The sequence below is a fragment of the Capricornis sumatraensis genome, chromosome 2 (assembly GCF_032405125.1).
Source record: "Capricornis sumatraensis isolate serow.1 chromosome 2, serow.2, whole genome shotgun sequence".
Classification (NCBI taxonomy): Eukaryota; Metazoa; Chordata; class Mammalia; order Artiodactyla; family Bovidae; genus Capricornis; species Capricornis sumatraensis.
The window spans coordinates 214,353,412-214,381,408 of NC_091070.1; the positions used below are offsets into that span (position 1 = coordinate 214,353,412).

General features: G+C 44.7%; 1 protein-coding gene across 1 annotated transcript; it reads left to right on the forward strand.

Moving 5' to 3' along the window:
* Positions 1–160: 160 nt before the first annotated feature.
* SPP2 (secreted phosphoprotein 2) lies at positions 161–27,997 on the forward strand. The gene is made up of 8 exons (XM_068965493.1): positions 161–333; positions 431–555; positions 8,813–8,935; positions 10,015–10,122; positions 16,594–16,648; positions 17,844–17,894; positions 20,409–20,501; positions 27,890–27,997. Exons 1-7 carry the CDS (start codon positions 267–269, stop codon positions 20,489–20,491), a joined length of 612 nt encoding a protein of 203 aa, XP_068821594.1. The 5' UTR covers positions 161–266; the 3' UTR covers positions 20,492–20,501; positions 27,890–27,997.

Sequence of the window (27,997 nt, forward strand, 5' to 3'; positions counted from 1 at the left end):
TCTCGATGGCTTTAGCTGTGGGCTGAAGTCCCATGTTGAGGTCCAAACTTCAAAAGTGGCCTCCAACTGGACCTTGTCCATTGGAAAAGCCAGAAGTAAATATTGATCCCAGGATCAATTAGAGTCTCTGTTGAAGCCGCTGTCTGCTCCAGTTGGAGAAACCAAGCCAGGTCACACTGATAAATAGCTGCTTTCAGGACAACTGGTCAACCCCAAAGGCACAGAGACAATCTCCCTGTCTCTGCACTGAAATTGTTCTTCCCATAATGGAGAAGATGGTGATGAAGATGTTGGTGATATTTGTCCTTGGAATGGACCACTGGACCTGTACAGGTAAGGAGCTTGGGGGCCAGGGCTCGTGCCCTTGACGATATAGCTGTTTCGACCCTGGGTCCTGACTCACCGTACCTCTGTGTGCTTGTGTGCCCAGGTTTCCCGGTGTATGACTATGACCCAGCTTCCCTGAAGGAGGCTCTCAGCGCCTCTGTGGCAAAAGTGAATTCCCAGTCACTGAGCCCCTATCTGTTTCGAGCGTTCAGAAGCTCAATTAAAAGAGTAAGTGCCTGTTACATCTTCTCTATACTATTTTGTTTTCTTTCCTCTTGTCATTTTTTGAGGTACCCAGTAAAATTTTTCCAATTTAAAAAGATAACAGCCACTCATCGCTTTCACATTCTTTTTTTGCGAGAGAAAGGATTTAATTACAATAGTCATAAAGCTCTCAAATCTACCTCAGATTCCTGATTCTTCTTTCAGTTCTCTTCCCTCTGGCCTCATTTCCTGTTTCCAGATGTTACCCTCTGCTTCTAGACTGAAAGTGCCCATGGTTCTTTCTGAGACGTTTATTAAAAACTGCTTGTTTATTAGAAACGAGGCCTTTTCAAGTTCAGCAGTTCTGCTCCTAATACTTAAAGGAAATAAATTCTGGCTTTTGAGCCATAGAAATCCACTTTCCTTTGTCAATTTGGTAATCGTCTGTTTCCTGTTAGCTTGGGGAAATGGGGAAAAGATGAATTTTCATGGGCTTCCAATGACTAAGAGCATGATTGGCAAAGAAAGAAACAGAATTATCCGTCAAAGGGAATGAGAAACTAGACAGCAGTCGTCTACCCCCTCGCTGGGCCCCGGGTGATTCCACCGCCTGCACTTTGTCTTCAGCAAGGGGGAGCAGAAATAGCCTCCAGCAGAGTTAAGATTAAGATAAGAGGTGGGGAACTTCTACAAGGTTCCAGGTCTTAAGAGTGAGAACTCGTTGCAGCCAGGCCACCCGGGAAATTGGGAACCAAGGAGAAATGACCAGGGGTCCAAGCAATGCCTGCTTCCTCACAGAGGTCAGAGGGCCACTGCGTCCTCTCCACCTTCGTGCTCACGTCTCCCATCCCTGCGGGGTGCCGCCTGTATGCATGATTGCTCAGTCGTGTTCAACTCTTTGTGACTCTTTGGGCTATAGTCCACCAGGTACCTCTGTCCATAGGATTTTTCAGGCAAGAGAACTGGAGTGGTTTGCCATTTCTGCCTCCAGGGGATCTTCCCAATCTAGGGGTCCAACCAGCTTCTCTTGTGCCTCCTGCCTTGCAGGCAGATTCTTTATCTCTGAGCTATTGGGGAAGCCCTGGGTGCTGCCTTAGCTCTCACCTTGTTTGCCCCTCTCCTCCTGTGAAGGGCACACAGCTGCTGGCTCCACAGCTCCAGTCTCCAAATAAAATATCAATACATTCATCTTGACCCTGCTTCTTCAGAAAATGGCTCAGTTTCTCATTCCATATTCCCTGGAAATGTATCAAATTGTCCCAGTTGTCTTTTCTAATTGAGTCATAGGTCATGAAGATGATGCTTCAGCAAGGCACCCTGCCCAGAACTGGGCTGCTGTAGACAGAGTCAGTCACTTGGCCTGGCTGTCGCAGTGCAGAGACCCTGGAAGATACATGTGGTCAGCTGCCAGGCCAAAGGGAGAGTTCCTTCTGGAGGGGTACCAGACGGAATAGAGAACCTCTCCCTCCCACCCTGGCTGTACTGGCTTCCATCTTTCACATTTAATGAAATCCACGTGTGTGGCAGGGTGGGTATCCATGTCCTTTTGCCAAGCGTGCAAATAGACAGTTTAGGTTTACTTGTAATTTAGCTAGTGCTTGCTACAGAAGAAAGTTAGTAGTTAACTAAGTGAATAAGAGCCTGAGGACAGCTCCCGAGAGAACCAGTTACTGACACCATGGAAATCTGGCCAGTGGAGACGAGCTAGCTTGAGGTGTCGTCACCCAGAGCACATTCCAGCACACGGGGCCATCTTGGTATCAGACATATGAGCCCAGACACACAGGCACCTGGAAATAAACATATCTGTGTGTGGGATCCTTGATGAGAACACAAGCAGGAGACGTCCCTTCACTTCCAGTAAGCTGCCTTCTCTCTGGAATTCTGCCTAATTTTTTTTCTTTCCAGCCTTTTCTCATTATTCAAATTCACTGGCCAAGTTCCATCACCATGTCTCTGCCATGAAAACTTCCCTTCTTCTCCCAATGGAAGGAAAACTCTCCCTTTTTGATCTGTCCTGGTGATGCTTCTTTCTTTTTAGAAGTGGTTCACATTTTGCTTTTTATTGTACATGTTCAGTTCAGTTGTGTCTTTGCGACCCCAAGAACGCAGCACGCCAGCCCTCCCTGTCCATCACCAACTTCCAGAGTTTACTCAAACTCATGTCCATTGAGTCAGCAAGGCCGTCCAACCATCTCATCCTCTGTCGTCCCTTCTCCTCCCACCTTCAATCTTTCCCAACATCAGGGTCTTTTCCAATGAGTCAATTCTTCACATAGACAAAGTATTGGAATTTCAGCTTTAGCATCAGTCCTTCTAATGAATATTCAGGATTGCTTTTCTTTAAGATAGACTGGTTGGATCTCCTTGCAGTCCAAGGGACTCTCAAGAGTCTTCTCCAACACCACAGTTCAAAAGCATCAATTCTTTGGTGCACAGCTTTCTTTATAAAGTCCAACTCTCATATCCATACGACTGCTGGAAAAACCACAGTCTTGACTAGATGGACCTTTGTTGGCAAAGTAATGGCTCTGCTTTTGATATGCTGTCTAGGTTGGTCATAAATTTTCTTCCAAGGAGTAAGTGGTTTTTAATTTCATGGCTGCAGTCACCATCTGCAGTGATTTTGAGCTCCCTCCCCTCAAAAGTCTGCCACTGTTTCCACTGTTTCCCCATCTATTTGCCATGAAGTGATGGGACCAGATGCCATGATCTAAGTTTTCTGAATGTTGAGCTTTAAGCCAACTTTTTCGCTCTCCTCTTTCACTTTCATCAAGAGGCTCTTTAGTTCTTCTTTGCTTTCTGACATAAGGGTAGTGTCATCTGCATGTCTGGTTCCAAACAGGGAAAGGAGTATGTGTTAGTCATGCCTTCTACAAATGACCGAAAGGTGGCCCCAAATATGCCAGTCCCCCCGTCCCCCATAACAGTAGACCCAGGAGATCCCATCAGAGTCAAGCAAAGAGCGCAGGAAAGAGGTGAAGGAAGAGATCTCTGGCACTGAAATCTCACAAAAGAAGGAATACAGACCCCCCAGAAGCATTGGAGAAAGTACATCACGTCTCTAACAGCCAACAGAATCAGAACTGAAACACCAGGGTGAAAAGGAAGGGGAAGAGAAAATGGGAAACCTCAAACATTGCTAGAGAGAGGGTAATTTGGTAAGATTGTCTTTGGGAAGCAATTTGGAAATAAGTGTTAAGAATGTTTATAAACACGTTAAACATTGAAAATAGCCAATATAATGTTTGATCTTATAGTTTCATTTCTAGGACTACGTCTAAAGGAAATAAGTGGGAAGCAATTTGGAAATATGCATTAAGCATATTTATAAACATGTTAAACATTAAAAATAGCAAATATAACTTTTGATCTCATAGCTTCATTTCTAGGAATATGTCCAAAGGAAATAACTGGTTTTGTCATGTTTGTGTATATGTGGGAGGTTTGGGATAGAGTTCAGTGGACTTAGGGAGAGGGGTCAGGCCTCAATATTTATCCCTGAGTTTGCTTCATAAGTCCAGTGCTTCATGAGATTTCCCTGGTGGTCCAGTGGTTAAGACTCCACACCCTCAATGCATGGGGCATTAGTTCCATCCCTGATTGGGGAACTAATCCTACTTGCCACATGGTGTGGCTTAAAAACAGAATATCTCAAAAACCCAGTGATTCTTTTTTTTTTATTTTTTTAATTTTAAAATCTTTAATTCTTACATGTGTTCCCAAACATGAACCCCCCTCCCACCTCCCTTCCCATAACATCTCTGTGGGTCATCCCCATGCACCAGCCCCAAGCATGCTGTATCCTGCGTCAGACATAGACTGGCGATTCAATTCTTACATGATAGTATACATGACAGAATGCCATTCTCCCAAATCATCCCACCCTCTCCCTCTCCCTCTGAGTCCAAAAGTCCATTATACACAGCTGTGTCTTTTTTCCTGTCTTGCATACATGGTCGTCATTGCCATCTTTCTAAATTCCATATATATGTGTTAGTATACTGTATTGGTGTTTTACTTTCTGGCTTACTTCACTCTGTATAATCGGCTCCAGTTTCATCCATCTCATCAGAACTGATTCAAATGAATTCTTTTTAACGGCTGAGTAATACTCCATTGTGTATATGTACCACAGCTTTCTTATCCATTCCTCTGCTGATGGACATCTAGGTTGTTTCCATGTCCTGGCTATTATAAACAGTGCTGCGATGAACATTGGGGTACATGTGTTTCTTTCAATTCTGAAAAACCCAGTGATTCTTGATCTGGCTACATGTCAGCATCACCTGAGAGACAAATATTCCTGATGCCCCATAGCTTATATGGGAAAAGAATCTAAATTTTAAAAAAATGAAAGAAATATACTTGACTTCCAAGAGGGAAGGTGACTAATTAAGTCTCAGTTTCTGAGGGTGGAGCTCACATTCTCACACGCTTCCTGGTCATTCTGATGTGTAGTCAGGGTTAAGAACCACTGGGTTTTCCCAGCAGACCTGGATTAAATACTTGCAATTGATTTTGAATAACTTATCCCTTGGACTCCAAGTTTAGAAAAGAATGGGGAAATGTGGGCAAATGGGACTTCAGTCATGAAGGTTTCCTTGCTCCTCGACACCAGGCTCATTCAGACTGTTCCCTCATGGACACAAGCCGAGAAAGACAAGGTGGACATGGACGCTGTACTGGGGACGAGGAAGACAGCGTGGGCCAGACTGGGCTTGTGTTGACTTTAAAAGATGCACAATGTGAGAGCTGTGAGCTAAGTTTTATTTGGGGCAAAAAGAGGACTGCAGCCTTGGAGACAGTACCTCGAAAGCTTTGAGAAACTGCTCCAAATTGATAGCAGGGAGGGACAGTATATATGTGATTTTGGTAAACGGGGAATACATGCAGTCAAGCACATTTATTTTTTAGAAAGTTTCTGCTGGTCTCATGAAGCTTCTTCTAGTCAGGAGAAACAGGTTTTTCTCATGAAAATCATGAAGAATTTTAGTGCTTTTCTAGAAACAAGGAGATATAAGAATTGGGCGCGTAAAATCAGCTCCTGAGAATATCCAACTGTCTGAAGACGTGTCCTGCCAGTTTTATCCTGAGTAGAGAGTGCCTCCTTTCTGCTCTCCACCCTGAACTCCTTCAAGAGATGCTGAAGCTCAGCAGCTGCAGCAGCACTTGATTTAATCTTTGCAGAGGTCGACAATGGGCTTCCCAGGTGGCGCTAGAGGCAAAGAACCTGCCTGCCGATGCAGGAGACTTAAGAGACGTGGGTTCAGTCCTTGGGTTGGGAAGATCCTCTGCTGAAGGGCATGGCAATTCACTCCAGTACTCTTGCCTGGAGAATCCCATGGACAGAGGAGCCTGGTGGGCTACAGTCCACAGGTAGATGGCAAGTGCCAAGTTGTAGTTGACACTTCCATGGAGCTCAGAGTCCATTGCAGAGAGAGAGGAAGAGAAAGGGGAGGGAGAGGGAAGAAGGTGATGATGGAGAATGGGATGACATTACATAGAAAAGTGAAAGAAGTCTCAGAGAGTGGAGAGTCCTGTAGAGAAAATAAAGCAGGAGGATGGACGGATGGATCTGGGCTGGGGTAGCTGTCACATCGGCAGATATATCCACAGAGACACCATATTTGAGCTAAGACTCAGGAAGGAGAACCTCCAGCTGTGGAACTACCCCCTGGAGGGGGTAGGGGTGGGGCTTTAAATAAAGTGAGAGAAGACCTTCAAAGATCTCTGAAGTGGAATGCGAGGGAGGAGGCCCAGACAGCGACTGTGGGAAGCAGGCAATGACCAATGATGGCACTGAGCCCCCTGGCACCAGGAGGGTGGGGAGTGGATGAGTTCTGGGACATTCAGGGCAAAGCCACAGAAGCTTTGGGATCCTTTCTGTGTCTGTGCCCGTTCCTGTCCACTTTTACCTTTCCTTTTCTTTGCATTTTTTGCTTTTTGTCTTCATTACATTATTCTAGGCAGATATACCCGAGATTTACTCTTTGTCCAATCTTAAGGGCTTAGTTTGAAAAACCCAAGTGATCTCTGTGTTAGTTGGGCTTCTCCAGAGAAACAGAACTAAGAGAGAGAGACAGACAGACAGACAGGGAGATTGATTTTAAAGAATTGGCCCACACTGTTGTGAAGGGTTGGTGCAGCCAAAGTCTGCAGGGTGGGCTACCAGGCTGGAGACCCAGGGAAGAACTGTCATTGCAGGTAAAGTCTGAAGGCCGTCAGTTGGCAGAATTCCTTCCTGCTGAGGAAAAGGTCAGTCTTTGTTCTATCTGGGCCTTCAACTGATTAGACGAGGCCCACCCACAGAAAGAAGGGTAATCCGCTTTTCTCAAAGCCCACCACTTTAATTTCATCCAAAAACACCTTCACAGAAACATCCAGACCAATATTTGACCACAGATCTGGACGCTGTGGCCCAGCTAATTGGGAGCATAACATTAAACATCAGAATCTCAAAAAGGAATTGTTATGGGCCTTTTATGGCTTATATATTTTTATTTCTTTTTGAAGAGTAAAAAAATCAGAATATACTTAGTATAAAGAGTCACAAGACTCTACAAGAAGGAAAAAACTAAAAGTAACATCTACTATTCAGTCCTCTGAGACGCCCACTACAGACATGTGGCAGATGTCTTTTGGATCTTTTTCTCTTCATATGTGGGTATAAAATACATTTTTAAAGAAAAACAGGACCACACTGTAACACTGATTATAAAGTACTGCATTTTAATTTCAGCCATAATGCTGGGTTTGGGATTTTCTCCAGTTGATTTGTTACTGTTGAGTATTTGGGTTGTCCTACCTTTTTCAAAAAACACAGAGAAGAAATTGGCTGAAAGTGAATTCAAATGAAAAAGCAGAGCTATTAAGCTTTTCTCCATATTCTGGAGTTGTGCTTAGAGATGCAAAAAAGGTTGCAAAATAATCTCACAGTTCAACAAAATGATCAGTATTCAAACCCCCACATTTGCATCTTTTGAACTATGCCTTTGTCCTGCCACTTTGCTTTCATCAGACTGCTTTAAGGAAAATTGTGGAAGCCTAATGGAGGAGGGGACGATGTGGGGAGCAGGGGGCAGGAAGGGGCAGAGAGGGCAGAGGAACTGGACAGTGCGCTCCGGCTGATAGACGAGGTTTTACTTGTTTAATGAGACTCATATTTAGTATCTAATATTTAAAAATTATCAATAAACAAAGTGGGAAATAACGGCAAGACTGAGTTTTTAGTCCTACTTGTTTTCAGAGAACTCTGCTTGTAGCCTTCCTCATTCTGTGTCAGAAACAGACACGAGGACCCCCAGCCCCACCCCAAGCTTGGGGCCTGTTGCCTGTTTCCAAAGCAAAGCATCCTTTTATTCTCCATCTGCAAGTGGTCTGTAGGGGCTACCCAGGTGGCGTTAGTGGTAGAGACTCTGCCTGCCAATGCAAGAGCTGCAGGTTCGGTTCCTGAGTTGGGAAGATCCCCTGGAGGAGGAAATGGCAACCCACTCCAGTATTCTTGCCTGGGAAATTCCATGGACAGAGGAGCCTGGCGGGCCACAGTCCATGGGGTTGCAAAAAGTCGGACATGACTGAGCTCAGGTGCATGTGCTCACACACACACACATACACACACACACACACTGTAACAGCGCTGTAGTTCGGGCCTGAACGGAGCTCAGTTAACACATGTATTTTCTCCGGCAGGCATATCACAGCCTTTCTGCACTTGGGAAACTAGACAGCTTGTCAGCACTAGGCTTGGGGGCCAGTTTCAATAGCAAGATCACCCAGGAAAAGCACAAAAATGAGAAAAACATGCCACAAAATGGACAATAAAAATGACTTGCGTACAGTCTGGGAGCCAGGACAAGGAGGAGAGCATCACCTTGTCTGCCCCTGGGCAGGAGCGTGTGCATCGGGCCACTCAAGTTCTTCGCTGCTCAGCATATGTCCATGAGTGGCTGTGACAGCACCCAGGAATGACTTGGGGTTGAATATACATTTAAGGAAATTTGCAAGTATGGAATTGGTAAATAATGAGGATCTGCTGTAAAGAGAAGTCATTAGAATAAGCTTGGAGTCAGGACACCCACGTCCAGGTTCTGCTGTTTCAGTGAAGTCCCGTGAACCTTCGTAGAGCACTTCTTCCCCTGGCTTCAGAATGAGGGTGACAATCGGAAGCTTTAGTGGTGGGAGATTCTGGCACCTTTTCTTCTTATGCAAGGAGAAACATTTCTAGCATGTGACCTTCAGGAACACATCTGTAGCAAGCTGCCGCTTTGTTTTTGTGAAGGTCAACGCCCTGGACGAGGACAGCTTGACCATGGACTTGGAGTTCAGGATTCAAGAGACGACGTGCAGGAGGGAATCTGAGGCAGACCCCACCACCTGTGACTTCCAGAGGGGCTACCACGTGGTGAGTGTGGGGCAAAGGCCACCAGCTGGAAACAAACGTGAGAGAGCTCTGCCCTCCTCCATCACCCAGAGCCGATTCAAAGTCGCACCGAGGTCTTGGCCATGTCTCGTGTCCAGCCACCCTCAGAGGCACCATTAACTGTGTCCACGCTGTTCCCTGGGTGGGGGCGGTGTGACTCTGTGGTCAAGGACTTAAGCTCTGGAGTCTGCCATCCTGAGTAATCTTGGCAAGTCATTTAACCCCTGTTGCCTCAGTTTTCTGCTCTTTAAAATGGGCATAATGATGGTACCAGGCAAAGTGAATACAAAGGGGCCAATAACAAAGAAAAACCCCGGAGACATTTCAAATTCTATCTTAAGTGAATTCAAAATGCCAGCTGTGTTCCTGGGGTGAGGTGCATGTCTTATAGTTGACTGTCATACAAAATTCCGTCTCCCCCACCAGCTTGTGGTCCACGGGGGTCAGGACTGTAGCCTGGTCGGTTCTGCTTCTCCAGTGACCAGCACATGGCCCCATGCCTGGTTATCCCCAGGGGTAGGAGCCCGCTCGCACAGGTCAGCACCACCACCCCATACTCACTCTCCGAGGTGTTGTTCCACGGGTGTCATTTTACTGGTGTGATGACGTCTGTGTTGCTACATAGCAATATCAATTCTGAAAAGAAGACCCTTTGTTTTGTTGTTCCATGGACATTTTCGCCATGATTGTTTCACAAACACCCCAAACCCGAATGTCACTAGCATCTGAAGGAAATCTGAGACCAAGGGAGAGCAGAGCAGAGGCCTTGGGGATCTTCCCAATTCTTGTTCTCATGGGAAACCATGCAAGGTGACCAGCGCAGTGCTCAGGAAGGGAATGTTTGCTTTCCAGGGGACATGAAATGTAGCAAATGTTCAAGAGATGCCTCAGCCATCCTTTGCTTTGGCTTAGGTTTTGAGAAATGAAAATGAAATGACCAAATTCTTCCTTTCTGTTTGCACCATTGTGCCAAGCCCTATGATGTTGCCTGATTTCTCGGGGAGGTCCTAGCTGTTTACCCAAGCTGCTGGGCATAGAACTCACCATTTCTTCTCTGCCAGCCTGTGGCCGTTTGCAGAAGCACCGTGCGGATGTCTGCTGAACGCGTGCAGGACGTGTGGGTTCGCTGCCACTGGTCCTCCAGCTCTGGGTCCAGCAGCAGTGAAGAGGTACGCACAGGGGCTTGGCACCCTTTGAGGTGGGATAGAGTAGCTGGGCCATCAGGTGCCTGGGCAAGAGTCTGCACCTGCAGACTCACATTCACTGTCCCTTACATCTTCCAATCCCACCTCTCTAAGATTTTGAACATGAGCTTAAGAAAACAATGAGCAAAAGTTCTAGATTTAAGTGTGCAGTTCACTGCCTCTCTCGTTTAGTGGAATGAAGGGGCCATTTCGGATAGGTCAGTGTTCATTTACCAGCTCTGCAACTTAGGTCAGGATATCTAATCTCCATGAATCTGAGGCTTCTCCATCTGTTACATACCAGTAATAGAGACCACCCAATAGGATGCTGAGGAAACCAAGAAAGTTCATGGATGTAAAAAATCTGGTCCAGAGTCTAGCACATAACAGATGCTCAGTAAATGACAGAACACATCTTTTCCCCCCAAATGCACTGATAGTCATCTGCAATAATCCTGAGAAATCAATAACATGTAAAATTCCGACTTGGAATTATATTACTTACTGTCTGATTTTCTTACTGAAATATATATCTCATGAGAGCAGGGAATGTTTGTTTTATTGTCTAGGCCAATGTTTGATACAGGGTAGAAGTTTAGTTAATAATTAAACACATACAATAAAACTGAGGAAGAAATTATAGCAGTATGATACATAGTATTATACCGCTATACATACATAGTACGTATGATACATACATAGTATGAGGAATAAAAGCATAACTGGTACATGTTTGTTTATTCAAAATGGGATAATCTGTCCTTCACTGCTATTTAAAAATGTTTCTACCATTACAAAGCCAAATCTGAACAACAATGTCTTTCTCTGCTTATACTCGTATTCATTTTTTTCAAGGTTTAAATTATGTAGTGAAAATTATATGAGAAGAGTATAAAATTTCAACTTCAAGAATTATACATAAAAGTAATGTTCCTATATTATGAACATACCCAGGCCCTACATATTTGTTTGTTTATTTATTCATTTATTTATTGCCTCACAGTTTGGCATGTGGGATCTTAATTCCCAGACCAGAAAATGAACTCATGACCCCAGCATTGGGAGCGTGGAGTCTTAGCCACTGGACTGCCAGGGAGAACCTGGGCCTTACATATTTTATATGGAAGTCCATTTTAGAGTTAGGAAGGAATGACACTCATGACTGAGGAACTCCTGTTACAGTCCAGTTCAGTCGCTCAGTCGTGTCCGACTCTTTGCAACCCCACGGACTGCAGCACACCAGGCCTCCCTGTCCATCACCAACTCCTGGAGCTTGCTCAAACTCATGTCCATTGAGTCAGTGATGCCATCCAACCATCTGATCCGTTGTCATCCCCTTGTCCTCCTGCCCTCAATCTTTCCCAGCATCAGGATCTTTTCAAATAAGTCAGTTCTTCACATCAGGTGGCCTAAGGATTGGCTGATCAGCTTCAGCATCAGTTCTTCCAATGAATATTCAGGACTGATTTCCTTTTGGATGGACTGGTTGAATCTCCTTGCAGTCCAAGGGACTCTCAAGAGTCTTCTCCAACACCACAGGGGTGCCTTTACTGTTAAAAGGAAAATTGTGCAAAAATGTTCAGTTGAGCATAGCCTTGTTGATCTATCTTGTTCTCACTGGCAGTGTTTGGGGGTCAATCTCTGGGTGATTTCTGGGTGATTTCTTGTCTCCCTGCTGCTAGTTCAGGTACCGAGGGCCCCCTGTTTGACTCCAGTAAAGAATTCAGGAAGTGAGGTCAGCTTCACAGCTGACACATTGGTGCACACCTGGCCAAGTTAAGCCAGAAGTGACAAGGACCAAGCATCATGTCACAAGCATTTTGTGTTGACTTTGTGGTTTATGTGGGTGAAGCCAGGAGACAGCCAAGAGTAAGAAAGACACATCTCTGGCCCTTGTAGAGTCTGTAGACCAGTCTGGGGTATCCGTTATGCAGGGGTTACCCTGACTACCAGACAGGCTTTTGGGAACACAGAGTGGGAGGATGGGTGCACGTGGGGCAGAGCAGGTTTTCCAGGGAAACTAGACGGTGGGTGACCTCAGGATGAAGGGCACAGGGTGTGGAGGGGTGGGAAGGAGAGATTTCAGGCACAGGGGAGAGCACGACGGGGTTCCCTGAGTATGAGAGAAGCTAAGCTGACAGGTTGAAATGGACAGAAATCCATCGTAACTGGGAGCAGAATGTGAGAAGAGAGGCAGAAGGTGGGGCTGGAGAGGACCCGAGCCTGGTCAAGGTGGACCTCATGGGTCTTGCCAGGATCCTTGGCTTGGGGCTACTTGAGAATTACAAGTAGGGACGTGACAGAATAGATGGAGAAGAGATTGGAGCTAGCTAAGAATGGAGCGATAGGAGGCTGGCAGGGCAGGTGAGACAGGATGCTAAGGAGAGCTGGGAGTTAGTGGTGAATGTCCCGAGAAAGGGATGCCAATTCTTCTGTGGCCTTTAACACAGTAGAGATTGACATGTGGGCCCCAGTTTAATCCCTCTTCCATCTCTGATGTGAGAAGTTGATTCTTGCACAGCCCGCAAACCTGTTGCAACTTTCTCATTGCAGACTGAAAGCTACTCACTTTTCTTCCAATCCCAACTTTTGTGTGAAGGCTCTGATACAAAGTTAGTCCCTGAAACAAACACAATTTAAAAAATAAACTCCCAGCTTGCTTTCCCTCAAAGATTAGAAAACTGTAAAAAATTATGAGGAAGTAAAAAATTCCTTAAATTAAAGGATTCTGCAACTTGAAAGAAAGAGGAGAAAGCAGATGGAGGTTTAAAGTAATTCCTGGAAACTCTAAAATAGGTTTCTTATATGAAACAGGAAGAAAAATTAGATGACAGCTGTTAACCATTTTCAGTGAAATAAATGGTGGCACTACAAACACGAAAGACAATCGACTGGGATGAATTTAGACAAAGAGCAAATAAATCATCGTTGGAAGTAGGGGATAAAAGAAAACTGAAAAAAACCCTCAGAGTAACGAATATAAAGACCACTTGAAAGACATATGTAGATAGTAAGAGAATTTCCAGAGAAAGGAATATAATGTAAAGAACGATGGAAGCCAAAAATAGAGAGTAAGACCAAAAATCCCAATTATTATGAAATATTATTATGAAATGTCTTATTTATATAAGTAAATACCTTATTTTGTGTAATAAATAAGTTTTTATTATGAAATAAGACAGTTCAAATGGAAATTATCTGGCAGGAATACAGTAAGAGAAAGTGTCTCTAATATAAAAAACGGGTTTTTCACGACATAGTTATAATAAGTATAAAAGCTTTGTTAAAAGGTTTGAAAAAATAAATTTCTGAAATTGCTAATATTCTCTCTTAACCAAATAAATATTTAAATTATGGGTAGTTTTAATTATTTTTATAGTTTTAGTATTTTAGAAAATATTTAAATAGATTTTATATTGTTATATTTTAATATTTAAAATAAATACTTAAATTATGGGTGGTTTTAATTATTTAAAAATATTTCAATATTATTTTTATATTTAAATATATTTTATATATGTTTATAGTTTTTAAATCTGTAAGAGAAGTATGTAGGGGGTAAACAATTTCTATATGGCATGTCAGTCAACCACACAATTGCAATGCTAACATCTGTAACTTGGTGAATGGACTTGACTTTGGGCAAATCTTTCTGATTTGGAGTGGGGGATGAAGTTTGACTAGAGTTCAGCCTTGAGACTCAAAACAGTCCAAAAAGAGAAACTGAGAAAGAATGAACAGGAATTCTGGACTCAGGGGAGGAGAGTTACAAGTATTTCATTTATTTACTCTCTTCCATTTCAAATGACAGAACTTCAGCTGGAAGTGGGCTAAGCCAAAATGAGAGGACTCCCTGGCTCACATTCCCAGAACAAATGGGAGGAGCTGTGCTCGCGGATGACTCAGTTTAGGGCCCATCAACAATACTGGCGCCACTTTCATCTCTCCTTCTCCCCCTCCTCTTACTGCTCATGAGTTTTCTCCTTGCAGCAGGAGGCAAGACCACAAGCCACTCCAGATTCATATCCTCCAAACTGAGGAGGAAACTGAGCCTCTCTTTCTAACCTCTTGGTATCCCTACCATTAGCCTGGCTTGAGGCATGTGTCTCATTAAAAAGAAATAGTGCTGTTACTGAAATATAGTTCACAACCATACAATTCACCCGTTTAATGTGTACAATTCACCCAGTGGTTTTGAGTATATTCAAAAGATTGCACAATTGTCGCTGCTATCTAAATCCTGAACGTTTCATCATCTCCAAAAGAAATTCCAATACCCCTTCCTCTTACCCTATTCTTTCCATCACTCAGTAACCACTAATCTATTGATATTTTCTTTGTCTATGAAGTTACTTTTCTGGCCATTTAATATAAATAGAAGCATGCAATATGTGTTCTTTCGTGACTGGTTTATCTCAGCATGTTTGGAGGTTCATACATGTTGTAGCATGTATCAGTACTTCTTCTGTAGTGGAATAACAATCCATTGTATGGATAAACCACATTTGATTTATCCATTCGTTAGCTGATCAAAATTGAGGTTGTTTCTACTGTTTGGCTGTTTTAAATAATGATTCTGTGAGCATTCATGTACAAGTTTTTGTGCAGGCATGTATTTTTATCTATCTTGTCTATTCACCTATAAGTGAAATTTCTGGAGCATAAACTCACTTTTTGTGTTAATTTTTGAGAAACTGCCAAACAGTTTTCCATAATAGCTATACCATGTTATATTTCCACCAGCAATATATGAGAGTTCCAGTTTCTATACATCCTATCAACATTTGTTATTGTCCGTCTTTTTTTTTTGAGTCATTCTAGTGGATGTGAAGTGGTATCTCTTTAAGATTTTGATTTGCATTATCCTAATGAGTAATACTCTGGAGAAGGAAATGGCCACCTACTCCAGTACTCTTGCCTGGAAAATTCCATGAATGGAGGAGCCTGGTGGGCTACAGTCCATGGGGTTGCAAATAGTCGAACATGACTGAGTGACTTCACTTCACTAATAAGTAATGATCAGCTATTTGTGTATTTTTTTTGGAGAAATGTCTACTTGAATCCTTTTTCAATTTTAAATTGGGTTATTTGTCTTCTTGTTGTTGAGTAGGAAGAGTTCTTTGTATATTTTGTATATAAGTTCCAAAAAAATTGCCAATGTTTTCTCCCATCTGTAAGGTTTTTTTCTTTCTTGATGGTGCCCTTTGAAGAACAAAAGTTTTAAAGTTTAATGAAGTCAAATTGATCTACTTTTTTCTCTTGTTGTTTGTATGTGTCTTTCATTGAGATTCATGGCCCACTTTGATTAGGAAGGGATCCAGCTTCATCCTTTTGCTTGAGGATATCCAGTTGTCTCAGCACCATTTATTGAAAACTTATTCTTTCTCCCACTGAACTTTGCCACCTCTTAGACCAGTCACTCCGACAGAGGCCAGCAGGCTTACTGGCTGTTAAGAATGGAGAGGGTGACAGGTAGGCGGCCCAGACAACTGGAAGAAAAGTTGTGAGCCAAACAGCCACCTTACTTTGTGACTCTGGGCTTTCAAGGGCTTCCCTTGTGGCTCAGTTGGGAAAGAATCCACCTGCAGTACGGGAGACCTGGGATACCCATTCCAGTACCTGGGATACCCATTCCAGTATTCTGGCCTGGAGAATTCCATGGACTAAGCCCATGGGATTGCAAAGAGTCAGACATGACTGAGCAACTTTCACTTCACTGGGCTTTCAGTGGCTTCATGAAGAATTTTCGTGCACAGTGTTTCCTATTGAACCCATATGGGGACTACATAGAAAGAAAACTCCCAGATTTGACCTGAACACAGTCTATCAGCAAGTCCATGTAACAGAGTTCCTTCTTTCTGGTCTGCATCTGGGAGTCATTTTGAGTCTAGTGGAAATCTTTTCAGATGACTTAAACTTCATATAAGTTGCTCTTCCCCATGTACTTTTTTAGACACACATGGCTTTCCTGGTGGCTCAAGGGTAAAGAACCTGCCTGCCAATGCAGGAGGTTTGGGGTGGAGTTCAGTGGAGTTACGGAGAGGGGGACAGGCCTCTATTTGTATCCCATAAGCCCAGTGGTTCATCAGACCTCCCTGGTGGCCCAGTGTAGCTAAGACTCAGCACTCCCAAAGCAGGAGACTTGGGTTCAATCCCTGGATGGGAAGATCGCCCTGGATAAGGAAATGGCAACCCAGTCCAGTGTTCTTGCCTGGGGAATCCCAAGGACAGAGGAGCCTGGATGCCTACCATTCGTGGGGTCACAAAGGGTCAGATACGATTCAGTGACTAAACACCAATACGTTCAAAACCATACATTAATTAAAGTGATTTAATATAGCTTATTGCCTTATTTCATTAAAAGTTGTGTGAGTCTTCCAGTTAATAGTTGCGTATTTTGCAGTGCCTTTCTTTTTTTCTGTTTCATGTGCTGATATATACCAATGCCTGAATTAGATGTTTTTTGGGGATATCTTGGGATCCTCTACATCAAGAAACAGTCACCTGCTTGGTAAGCTGAGACATTTTTAATATTTAGATGTTTTAAATATTTTTTTTTCATGAATTAACTTCAGATTAAAGCTCTCTATCAGGGAATCATTTAAAACTGGAAATAGCTCTATATAAGCTTTGTACAATGACAGAAATTTTGGAAAATAAACATTTGCTTTTGCTCCTTTCTTAACAGTAGGCAAAAATGACACAGCTCTTCATTTAAGCAACTCTTTTCATTTATGCAGAGACTTTCCAGACATATTTCCTTTTCACGGCTCTAACATCTCTGCCAGTTAGGCAGGACAGTTGCTGGTTTTCACCCTAAGAGGGTCTCCCAACTTGAACATGCTTGTTACTTCCTGGGTGCAAGACCAGTTTTAGGACTCAGGTTTCCCAGATGGCTTAGTGGTAAAGAATCCGCCTGCCAATATGGGAGGCAAGAAATGCAGGTTTGATCCTTGGTTGGGGAAGATCCCTTGGAGGAGGAAATGGCAACCCACGCCAGTGTTCTTGCCTGGAAAATCCCATGGGCAGAGGAGCCTGGTGGGCTACACTATGTGGAGTCACAGTTGGACACGACTGAGCACGTACGCACATGCAAAAATGCACACGTGGAATGCTCTGGACTAGGCCTCATCTGGCTGGCAGGGGCTGCAACCCTCCAGCCATGTCACCAGAGTTGACCATCCCTTTCACAATCTTGCTTGGGAAGGGGAGGGTGGTCCACTTCCCCTTCATAAGCAGTCTCTCATTTGAAGGCGGGTCAGGTGAGTGTTCTATGGCTTAGGAAGCATTTCTGCACGTGTGCTCAGTTGCGTCCAACTCTTTGTGACCCCGTGGGCTGTAACCTGCCCAGTAACTGTGTCCATGGAATTTTCCAGGCAAGAATACTGGGGTGGGCTGCCATTTCTTCCTCCAGGGGAGCTTCCTGACCCAGGAATCTACCCAGAGCCTCCTAAATCTCAGGCATCTCTTGCATTGCAGGCAGATTCTTTACCGCTGAGCCATCAGGGAAGCAGAAACCATTTTGATCTATTAACAAAATAGGTAAATAGGAGGGTTTTCCCTACTGGAGCTGATGGCAGTGAGTCTTTGGTGATCTTCCACCGCTTCCTTGTGGGAAAGGTGTATTTGTGGCATCAGTAACAAAATCATGGAACATTCCAGAAGTGGGCAGTCATAATTGCCTTATGACTATTACTGTATTACAGGCCTCACTCCTGACAGAGCCAGAGGTGAACCGCTTTATGAACGATCACGTGGTAAGTGGTCCCGTTTTCTTTTGCCAGATACCAACACATCCTCTTCTGATCAAGCCAGAATGCACTGAAGCCATGTCATAGGAGATAAACCCCTGAAATACAAAATATTCTAAAGGCAAATGAGAAGAACAGTCCTGTATAAACTTGTTTTGCACATCACTGAAAAGCTGACTTTGAGGCATTGAAACTCACTTGAAATTTATCAGGATTCAAAGTATCAAATCTGGCTGAGAAAATTAGCACTGACCTCCCTCCTGTCCCAGTCTGCAACATTTTCTCCGCTTTACCCTCCACCTTCAACTGTACTTTTCAGCAAGCAGAGCGAGCTATCAGTTATTTAGTTTCTCCCTTTTATAATAAGTGTTCTCATTTAACCATCATGATGGCTCTATAAACCAGGAGTATTATCTGTTTACACAGAAGAGGTGAGTAACAACTCATGATGTTTGTTGTGACACAAAATCCTCACCCCCTACTGATTGACAGTTTCCTCCTTCAGCTTCACAACCATCTCGACAGGGAGCACTACGTTCCTTCCCATTTTGCAGATGAGCAAACTGAGGCTTAGTGAGCTTCTGTAACTTGTTCAAGGCTTCACAGCCAATGTAGAAGTTTGATTCTGGTGGGGAGTGGCAGACACAGGACCTAGAGAGAGATCCGTCAGACTCTGAAGCTTCTGTTTTTCCCAGGCTACTTGCCAGAAAAATTGTGAAATTTACTCTCTGATCAGAGTTCTCTATTACAATAACACAGGTATCAATGTTTCATTGCACTCAGTGTCTAACCATCCTTCAGCTTACTCCCAATTTGTCTGAAGTACAAAAGTTTACAGTACGAGGCTTGCTTACAAGAAGGGCCTAAGTTTAGACCTCCTTCAGTGTGCCGTTTTGAAAGAAATACAGTTATTCTAACAACGTGACCACTACTGAGAACAGTTTTGAACACTTGTTTTTGAAATCACCTGCAGATTCTAGGGCCTGTTCTTTTCAGCGTTGATGGTGGTGGAAAGCATGAGCTCTTGGATTTACTTTTGGAAATAAATTCAGTTGATTAGATTAATAACCAACTTTGGTGCCTTAGCCGTCTGTTGTTATTGTTCAGTTGCTAAGTTGTGTCCAACTCTTTGTCAAACCATGGACTGCAACACACCAGGCTCCTCTGTCCTCCACTAACTCCTGGAGTTTGGCTCAAATCCATGTCCATCTATTGTGGTGTGTCAAATGACCACACAGCCTAGCAGCTTAAAACAGCAAACATTTATTGTCTGATAGTTTCTGGGTCAGGAACCCAGTAGTAGCTTGGCTGGGTGTTTCTGGCTCAGAGTCTCTAGAAGGTGCAGGGAAAACATTGACCATGGCTGAGACCTCATCTGAAGGCTTGACTGGGCTTGAGGGACGCACTGCCCAGGTTACTCAGGTGGTGGTTGGCAGGGCTCAGTTCTTTGGGGCTATTGGATGGAGGGCTTCAGTTTCTTAGCATACTGGCCTTTCCCCAGGGCTGTCTGAGTGTCCTCAAAGCATGAAAACTGACTTCCGCCAGAGAACATGATGAACATGATGAGAAAGAGCGGGAGAGAGAGGAATGAACAAGCCACAGAGCATCCAAGTCTTTTAATTCCTGATTTTGCAAGTGATATAGCATCACTTCTGCGTAGTTTATTAACTGCACACACTGACTCTGGGCCAATGTGGGATAATACTCAAGACTGAATTCCACCACGTGTCCCTCTTGGGGGTGGCTACCACACTGGGAAAATGTCATCTGGGACAAATAGAGAAGGCAATGGCACCCCACTCCAGTACACTTGCCTGGAAAATCCCATGGATGGAGGAGCCTGGTAGGCTGCAGTCCATGGGGTCGCTAAGAGTCGGGCACGACTGAGCAACTTCACTTTCACTTTTCACTTTCATGCATTGGAGAAGGAAATGGCAACCCACTCCAGTGTTCTTGCCTGGAGAATCCCAGGGACAGGGGAGCCTGGTGGGCTGCTGTCTATGGGGTCGCACAGAGTTGGACACAACTGAAGTGACTTAGCAGCAGTAGCAGCAGCATATATATATATATGGATATAAATTAATGTGTGACGGATCCTTTTTATATTCCTTGGAAGATAATCCCAGAGCTGAATTCTAAAAATATTTTGGGCTTTGGGACCATCATTGACTCGGATGTGCAGCCATCTCGGAGATTGCTTTGAACACGGCAATTCAATTTAATTCAACAAATGTGTGTGACAGGCCCTGGGCAGATCCCACGGAGAACGGAGGGATCAACGTGACAGTTCCTGCCCTCGAGGGCTTACAGAGACGCGTTCAGCTGTAACACCAGGCGGGCGAGAGCGAGGGAGGCTTGACAAGGAAGATGAGGTCATCGTGTTCCTGGGGAGCCTCTTGGCAGTAGGGACTCAGATGGTGCTGGTCACAGTCCTTCTCATTAACGCATAGTCAAGCAGTCTGCGTTGTCTGAGGTCTAGATGTGAATGACAGAACCCCTATATTCCCTTTCTGTCTTCAGAGATGAGAAGAAACTTTCCTCTTGGAAATAGAAGGTATTCGAACCCATGGCCCAGAGCAAGAGTAAACCCTGGCTTTGAGTGACAGCCTTGAGGTAAGGGAACATGGCTAAAAACATGTGTAATTAGAAGTAGAAGCTACTGGAAGGAATGCCTTATAGCCGCTGCCCCTGCACCTCCAGATGTCTGCAGTCCACTCATCAGCTCGCATCTCACCTCCCACCTCTCTTCTCTCCTCCCGGATCCTGATCCTCAACTGTCCCTTCACTCTTTGCCCTGTGGCTTTTGCATGTGCTGCGGCCAATGTGTTCATATTTCTCCACTTTCAGAGCAAAAATTAAACAGCGAACAAACAGAACAGCCCCTTTCTTGGCCCAGCCTCTTCACCCTAACAGCTGCCTCCTTGTCTCCCTCCTTCCTTGTCAGATAAGTTTTTCGATGATGTGTGAGTATTTGTACTTAGTCACTCAGTCGTATCAGGCTCTTTGCAACCCCCACCATGGACTGTAGCCCACCAGGCTCCTGTGCCCATGGGATTTCCCGGGCAGGAATACAGCAGTGGGTTGCCGTTTCCTTCTCCATGGGATTTTTCCTGACCCAGGGATGGAACCTGTGGGATGTCTGCTCTGTCTTCTGCATTGCAGGTGGGTCCTTTACCCGCTGAGCCATTGGGGAAGCCCTAAGCTTCTTGACAAAATTGCAGTCCAAGGCTGCTGCCGTTACCGGCCCACCTCCCATTCACGTTTTGGCTTTTTGCCAACTGAATATTAGCCCTTCGAATCTCTGATGTCTCATCTGCCTTCCTTTTCTTGATCAGTCGTTTAAATCCTGACGCCCGTTCTTGCGATCTCCTTCGCCCAGTTCTTCCCTCCTCTGTCACCTCTTCCACATGCCTGCTTTCCAAACACACGTTGCTCCCCTCGCTGCATCCTGAGATCCAGGCTCTAACATCAGCTGCCCACTGCATGCAGTTGCGGTGAGCATCCTGGAGCCCTTGACACTCGAATGGCCCCCTCTTCAGCCTTGCTAGAGGCATCACCGCCCGCTGCATCTTCTCCTGCTCAAAAATGTCTAGTGTCATTTGCTCTTTAAAGTTTTTGTTGAAGTATAGTTAGTTCACAGTGTGTGTTATTATAGTTTCAGATGTGTAGCAAAGTAGTTCAATTATATACATATGTATCTATTTTTTAAAAGATTCTTTCCCATCATAGGTTATACAATCTTGGCTCTTCTTTACCCTTCATCTTCTCCCAACATCCACAGGGGTCTGATCCTATGGATTTTGCCCACATGTTTTCTCTGGCTTTAGCCCATCACCACTCACATCATGCCATCTTGCCTCAGCTCCTGATTCCACACTGTCCACCTTTCACGTGGCCCTCAGCTTTATCTGGAAGTGCAGAGACTCTGACCCTTCTCCATGCAAACCTCACACACTCAATTCACTTATAGGACAACGTAGAGACAGACCGTGAGCCGAGAGGAAGGACAGCCCACTTGCCCTTGTGCTGGAGCCTGAGCCCTGGTTCTGCAAACCCACACTGGGCACCACTGGGCCTCATGTGTGTGTATAATAAACCTCCAGCTACCAGGGCCTGGAGCAAAGGCAGTTTTGTCTTTTTAAAGCCTCCCAAGTACTAAAGGAATGTGACAAAGGCACACTTAAAAGGGATTTTTGGATAAAATTATACTTTTAGACTCAGAGAACATTCATTCTCACACACAGACACATATAAGTTAATCATGAAGCTTGCGCTGTCACAGGTTTTAAGTTTGCATAACACTGTATGCTTTCAGGATAAAGTCCAAATTCCCTAGTGCAGCCCGCAAAGGCCCTTGTGGTCCGTCCCTTGCCCACTTCTTCAGCCTCATCGCTGCCAAGTCCGCCAGCCCCGAAGCTCCAGTGACACGGAAATACCTGCGGTTTCTTCTGCTGAAACCTCTATCTGGAACATGAAAAACTGAAGTGAAAGTGTTAGGTGCTCAGTCATGTCCTACTCTTCTGCAACCCCATGGACTGTAGCCCACCAGGCTCCTCTGTCCACAAGATTCTCCAGGCAAGAATATTAGAGTGGGTTGCCATTCCCTTCCCCAGGGGACCTTCCCAAACCAAGGATCAAACCCGGGTCTCATGCACTGCAAGCAGATTCTTTACCATCTGAGCCGCCAGGGAAGACCTACCTGGAACATCCACCTGGCTAATTCCTTCTCCTCACTTACATCTCAGCTCAGCTCAGCGTTACTTCCACTTAAGGGTCTCCCCAGGTCAGAGTATTGTCCGTTTAGGGGCTCCACCATTGCTGGGAGAATTACCAATAACCCCAGATATGCAGATAACACCACCCTTATGGCAGAAAGGGAAGAGGAACTAAAGAGCCTCTTGATGAAAGTAAAAGAGCAGAGTGCAAAAGCTGGCTGGAAACTCATTATTTAAAAAAGAAAGATCATGGCATCCTGCCCCATCACATCATGGGAAATAGATGGGGAAACAATGGAAACAGTGAGAGACTTTATTTTCTTGGGTTCCAAAATCACTGCAGATGGTGACTGCAGCCATGAAATTATAAGATGCTTGCTCCTTGGAAGAAAAGCCATAGCTTGCTCATAAGCAACCTAGACAGCATATTAAAAAGCAGAGACATCACTTTGCCAACAAAGGTCCATCTAGTCAAGGCTATGGTTTTTCCAGTGGTCATGTATGGATGTGAGAGTTGGACTATAAAGAAAGCTGAGTGCCGAAGACTTGATGCTTTTGAATTGTGGTGTTGAAGAAAACTCTTGAGAGTCCCTTGGACTGCAAGGAGATCCAACCAGTCCATCCTAAAGGAAATCAATCCTGAATGTTCATTGGAAGGACTGATGCTAAAGCTGAAGCTCCAATACTTTGGCCACCTAATGTGAAGAACTGACTCATTTGAAAAGACCCCGATTCTGGGAAAGATGGAAAGTGGAAGGAGAAGGGGACAACAGAGGATGAGATGGTTGGATGACATCACCGACTTGATGGACATGAGTTTGAGTAATCTCCAGGAGTTGGTGATGGACAGGGAAGCCTGGGCTTGCTGCAGTCCATGGTTTTTCAAAGAGCTGGACATGACTGAGCAACTGAACTGAACTGAAGTCCCCATGACAGGTCGCTGCAATTACCCATTTCTCCTCTGCTTCATCTGACTTCCCCAGGTCCTCCAGGGAAGGGCTGAGATAACTTCTGTTGCCAGCATCTCCCAGGGCCCCACACAGAGCCAGGCATCCAGCAAGCAACAGAAAGTACTTTTTTTTAAGTGGATGACAGAATCTTTCATTTTGGATGTTTAGCTTCTGTTATCAAAAAAGTCAGCTGAGCTTAGCGTGATTAATTTTTAACAGCCAGAATTTGAAAGAGGTCAACTGACATTTTAACTAAAATCGAAGAGAAATTTACCAGCAAAGCTGCATAGGATGAAAGATGCAAATGGTAGATTTTCTTTTGAATCTATGAGCACCCTAAAAATAACAACTAACTTCAGGCTGAGATCAAGAGAGTACTCATTACAAAGAAACAGACTCATCAGATTCCTTTTTTATAAACTTAAATCATATCATTTGCTTTACAGAACATTTTCAAGGGGAGAAGATACAATTCTCAATGGATTGATTGTCTGTTATTTATTAATAATTATTCTGCATGTATATATATTTATATTTAATGATTATATTATATATTATACATATTTATATTATATATATAATGATTAATAATGATTATATTGGACGTGTATGCGTGTGCATGCTCAGTTACGTCCAATTCTTTGAACGACCCCATGGACTGCAGTCCACCAGGCTCTTCTGTCCATGGGACTCTCCAGGCAAGAATACCGGAGAGGGTTGACATTTTCTACTCCTGGGGATCTTCCCGACCCAGGGATTAAACCCAGGTCTCTTACATCTACTGCACTGACAGGCAGACTGTTTACCACTGTGCCACCTGGGAGCCATATATATAACGATTTGATTTCTGTAAAGAAGTTGATCACTTAAGAAATGTCTCTTTAAAGGCAATACACACCAAAGGGCAAGTGCTGCTGTCCTGGCCTGGACGTTGACCTTGCCTATCCTCCCAGTTATAACCCTGCACTCCCATGACCCTCAGCAGGGCAGGATCCCTACAATCCTAAGATAAGGGCTGCCTAGGGGGCCCAGTGAGGAGGCCAGTCCACCGTGTCTGGAGTCTGGTTCCAAGCTTTCTCTGCTGCTTTAGGGGGGGTGAGGATGACGCAGGTCTTCAACCCCTCAGGCTCAGTGTTTCAAAGATTTATGATTATTATTATTTTTACTTTTGTCCCTGCTAGACCATGAGCTCCTTGAGGATGTTTGTTGTCCTTATTATTTTAGTTTAGTAACAAGAAAATATGATTAATAATATGCCTGTACTGTTATTAACAGCAATATCCTATATCTAGATCCTAATGCTAAAAATAATGTCTGTAATACAATGAGTTCCCTCAGGTTGAAAGAAAGGAATGAGCCAATGCAGGATCAAATACAGGACTCTTTTCAAATTGTGAATGACATGCTTCTGGTGGGGAAAGGTCTCCAGAGGCAGAGCCTTTGGTTCATCTAGAATCAGAATCCTCAGAGCCTGGCTTAGTTTCTGGAACAAATGAGGAGCTGAGGAAGTATTTTTGTAATTTAATAACCACTGTTCTAGGGTTCTTTCAGACTGCTAGAAGATTTATTTAATATGTGGGAGTGGGTCGTGAAAGAGAGTGTTTCAACAAAGAGGTCTGAGATTCTTTTTCTTATTTGCTACTTTGAAATAGCAATTGGGGAAAGCAGGTCCCAGCTCTCATGTTGAAAGGAATCTGTTTGAGAGGCTCACACTGTCTTGATCTCCACAGCTGGCCTAGTTCTGATTTCTGTACAAGGCAGTGGTCCAAAGACTACAAACCACACTGCCTGCACCCAAACCATGGTCACGCGAGCTATGCGCGTTCCTTAAGGCTGCAATGTGGATTAGTGTGGAATTCCTACCCTATGGCTTCCTTCGTAGCTCAGAGGTAAAAGAATCCTCCTGCAATGGAGGAGTCCTGGGTTCAATCCCTGGGTCAGGAGTATCCCCTGGAGGAGGAAATGGCAACCCACTCCAGTATTCTTGCCTGGGAAATCCCGTGGACAGAGGAGCCCAGTGGGCTACAACTTGTGAGAGTGTAAAGAGATGGACATGACTAAGTGACTAACCCACTACCACCACCTATCCTGTATGGCCAAGAGCAGCGGAGGAGGCAGTTATTGGTGGGATCTTTTGTCAATAACCAGCGAGAAGGAATCAGTGTCCTGACTTTCGTCCAACAAATATGCTTTTTGCCTGGCCCTGCACCAACGATCAGAACTCTCAAGGGTGCCTGGGTCTGTGTTTGTACCTTTCCACCATGCTGCCTTATTTAAATCCTGCAACTGTCCAAGTGAAGTATCATCATTATTACCTCCATTTTGTAGATGACAAAACTGAGGCCTTGGAGGCCCCTCCTCTCAGAGCTGGTGCTGAATTGAGATTTAGTTCCCGATGTCTGTCTGTCTGTCTGTCTCCAAAGTACCTCCTTTTCTTCCTGCAATACTCGACCTCATGTCAATATCTCCACACTTAGAAAACAGCATGAGGGAGCAAAACCTCAAGGATCATTTATTTAAGAAATATTTGTAATGTGCTGGGTGAAGCACATACGGAGGATGACCCAAACACCCGAGCCACCACGGGGAGCCTGCTGAGTGATTTCAGTGTTCAGGAGTCAGGATTATTAGTCATAACCTCTTGCCATGATTTCCAAGATAGCCTACCCATCGGGAGAGACAGACTCCCATGCAAGATAGAAGAGCCCAGTCAGTGTCTGGAGGCGGAGAACTAGACTTCCTCACCCTCTGCTACGACACTCATCCCCTGCATGTGCTTACTGACTGCCCCACCAAGCACAGTGTGTTCTCACTACTTGCGGTAGTGATGTGCTACAGAGATGCTGCAAAAGTTGAATCAGTGAACACTGAACCCCCTCTCCTGCGGGAAATACAGGGTTAAGTTCCTATGAGCCTTTGGTCACATTTTGTCCAGTAATCTGTATGCATCCTTCACGTGTGTTTCTGTTGAAAGATGTCTTATTTAATACATATGGTTGATTTATTAATATGGGACTCACAGCCACGGTCCTGTTACTCCTGCCTGAAGGCAGCTTGCCTCATGGATGTATATTTTCCACCAGGCACAGCACTGGTCTTCTCATGCTCAGGGCACTAGACAGCACTTGAGGACTATATGTGGGGGGGGGCATTTTAAATAGCAAAATCGCCAACAAAAATCACAGAAAAACAAAAAACGTGGCACCAAATAGACCCAAGAGGACCCTTGTTTACAGCATGAGAGCCAAAACCGGGCAAATGGCCTTGTATGAGCTCACTTGGGAATGTGTGCAGTTTTTCTTACTCTGAACATTCTAGAATGACTAAAAAAGTGGCCCAGAAGGTAAAGAATCTACCTGTAATTCAGGAGACCTGGGTTCGATCCCTGGGTCAGAAAGATCCCCTGGAGAAGGGAATAGTTACCCACTCCAGAATCCTCGCCTGGAGAATCCCATGGACAGGGGAGCCTGGTGGGCTACAGTCCATGGGGTTGCAAAGAGTCAGACACAACTGAGAAACTAACACTTTCACTTTCACTTTATAAGTAAATAGCAGCCAGGAGACAAATCTCTGTGCGTAACGAGGACCTACTGTACAGTGGGCTCCCCACGCGTTTATCCCTAGTTTCTCTGTAATCTCTCTTGTTCCTTCCCACCTGGTGTCTGCACCTGCTGTCCCCAGCACCTCTTTCAGGCATTGGCTCTGTATCCACCCTTTGGCTCCATCTGGCTGTTGTCCATCCATTTCCTGCTGAGCCTCGCAGCTGAATTTCATGCTGACGAGCACTCCCTTCTTCCCTGAAATCCTCTGGCTCCTGAGACGTGGCCTCCTTGGCCCTCCTCTCGGCCACAACCCCCAGTGGATACTCAGTGCATACACGTTTATCGAATGGATGAATGGCAGATGAATGAATGAGTAGTCCCGCCTCAGATGAGCCTGGTCCTCCCATGGCCAGGCTTCCGCCAGTCTACTCCTTACCTGACTTGACTGGTTCCCTCCCTCTCTCATCACCGGCACCTCCTTAGTTCAGACTGAGTCCAGGATCTGGTTGAGCCTTTCCTCGGGGACCCTTCCTTCTCTGAGACTTGGCCTTCCTTCCTGGGACTGCATTTCTGTTGCGTGGACTCCATGATCTCGTCTTCTCCCAGCAGGTGTCTCTCACGCCCCCTTTTTTTGTTCGGGGGACTGGCTGCTTTGCATAGTTTCTCTAGTCTCTGGTCCCTCTTGGATCCCTTTTCAAACAGCGCCGGGGAATGCTGGGTCCTGTGCCTCCACAGTAAGAGTGTGAAACGTGTGCCACAGGGTCTAACCCTCCCCTTCTTCTCTCTTTTAACAGCAAAATGCATTGGAAGGAATAGAAGTTCCAATGGAGAAAGATACCTCATGGATTGTGTAATTTTCTTTTGATCAATTTCAGTCCCTAATAAATGGCTTACTTTTCCTC

Bases quoted from the DNA above. Each gene is read 5' to 3' on its own strand.
- SPP2 (XM_068965493.1), top strand. From the start codon at position 267: ATGGAGAAGATGGTGATGAAGATGTTGGTGATATTTGTCCTTGGAATG. The intron at 334-430 runs GTAAGGAGCTTG...TTGTGTGCCCAG, and splicing joins GGACCACTGGACCTGTACAG to GTTTCCCGGTGTATGACTAT. The intron at 556-8,812 runs GTAAGTGCCTGT...GTTTTTGTGAAG, and splicing joins TCAGAAGCTCAATTAAAAGA to GTCAACGCCCTGGACGAGGA.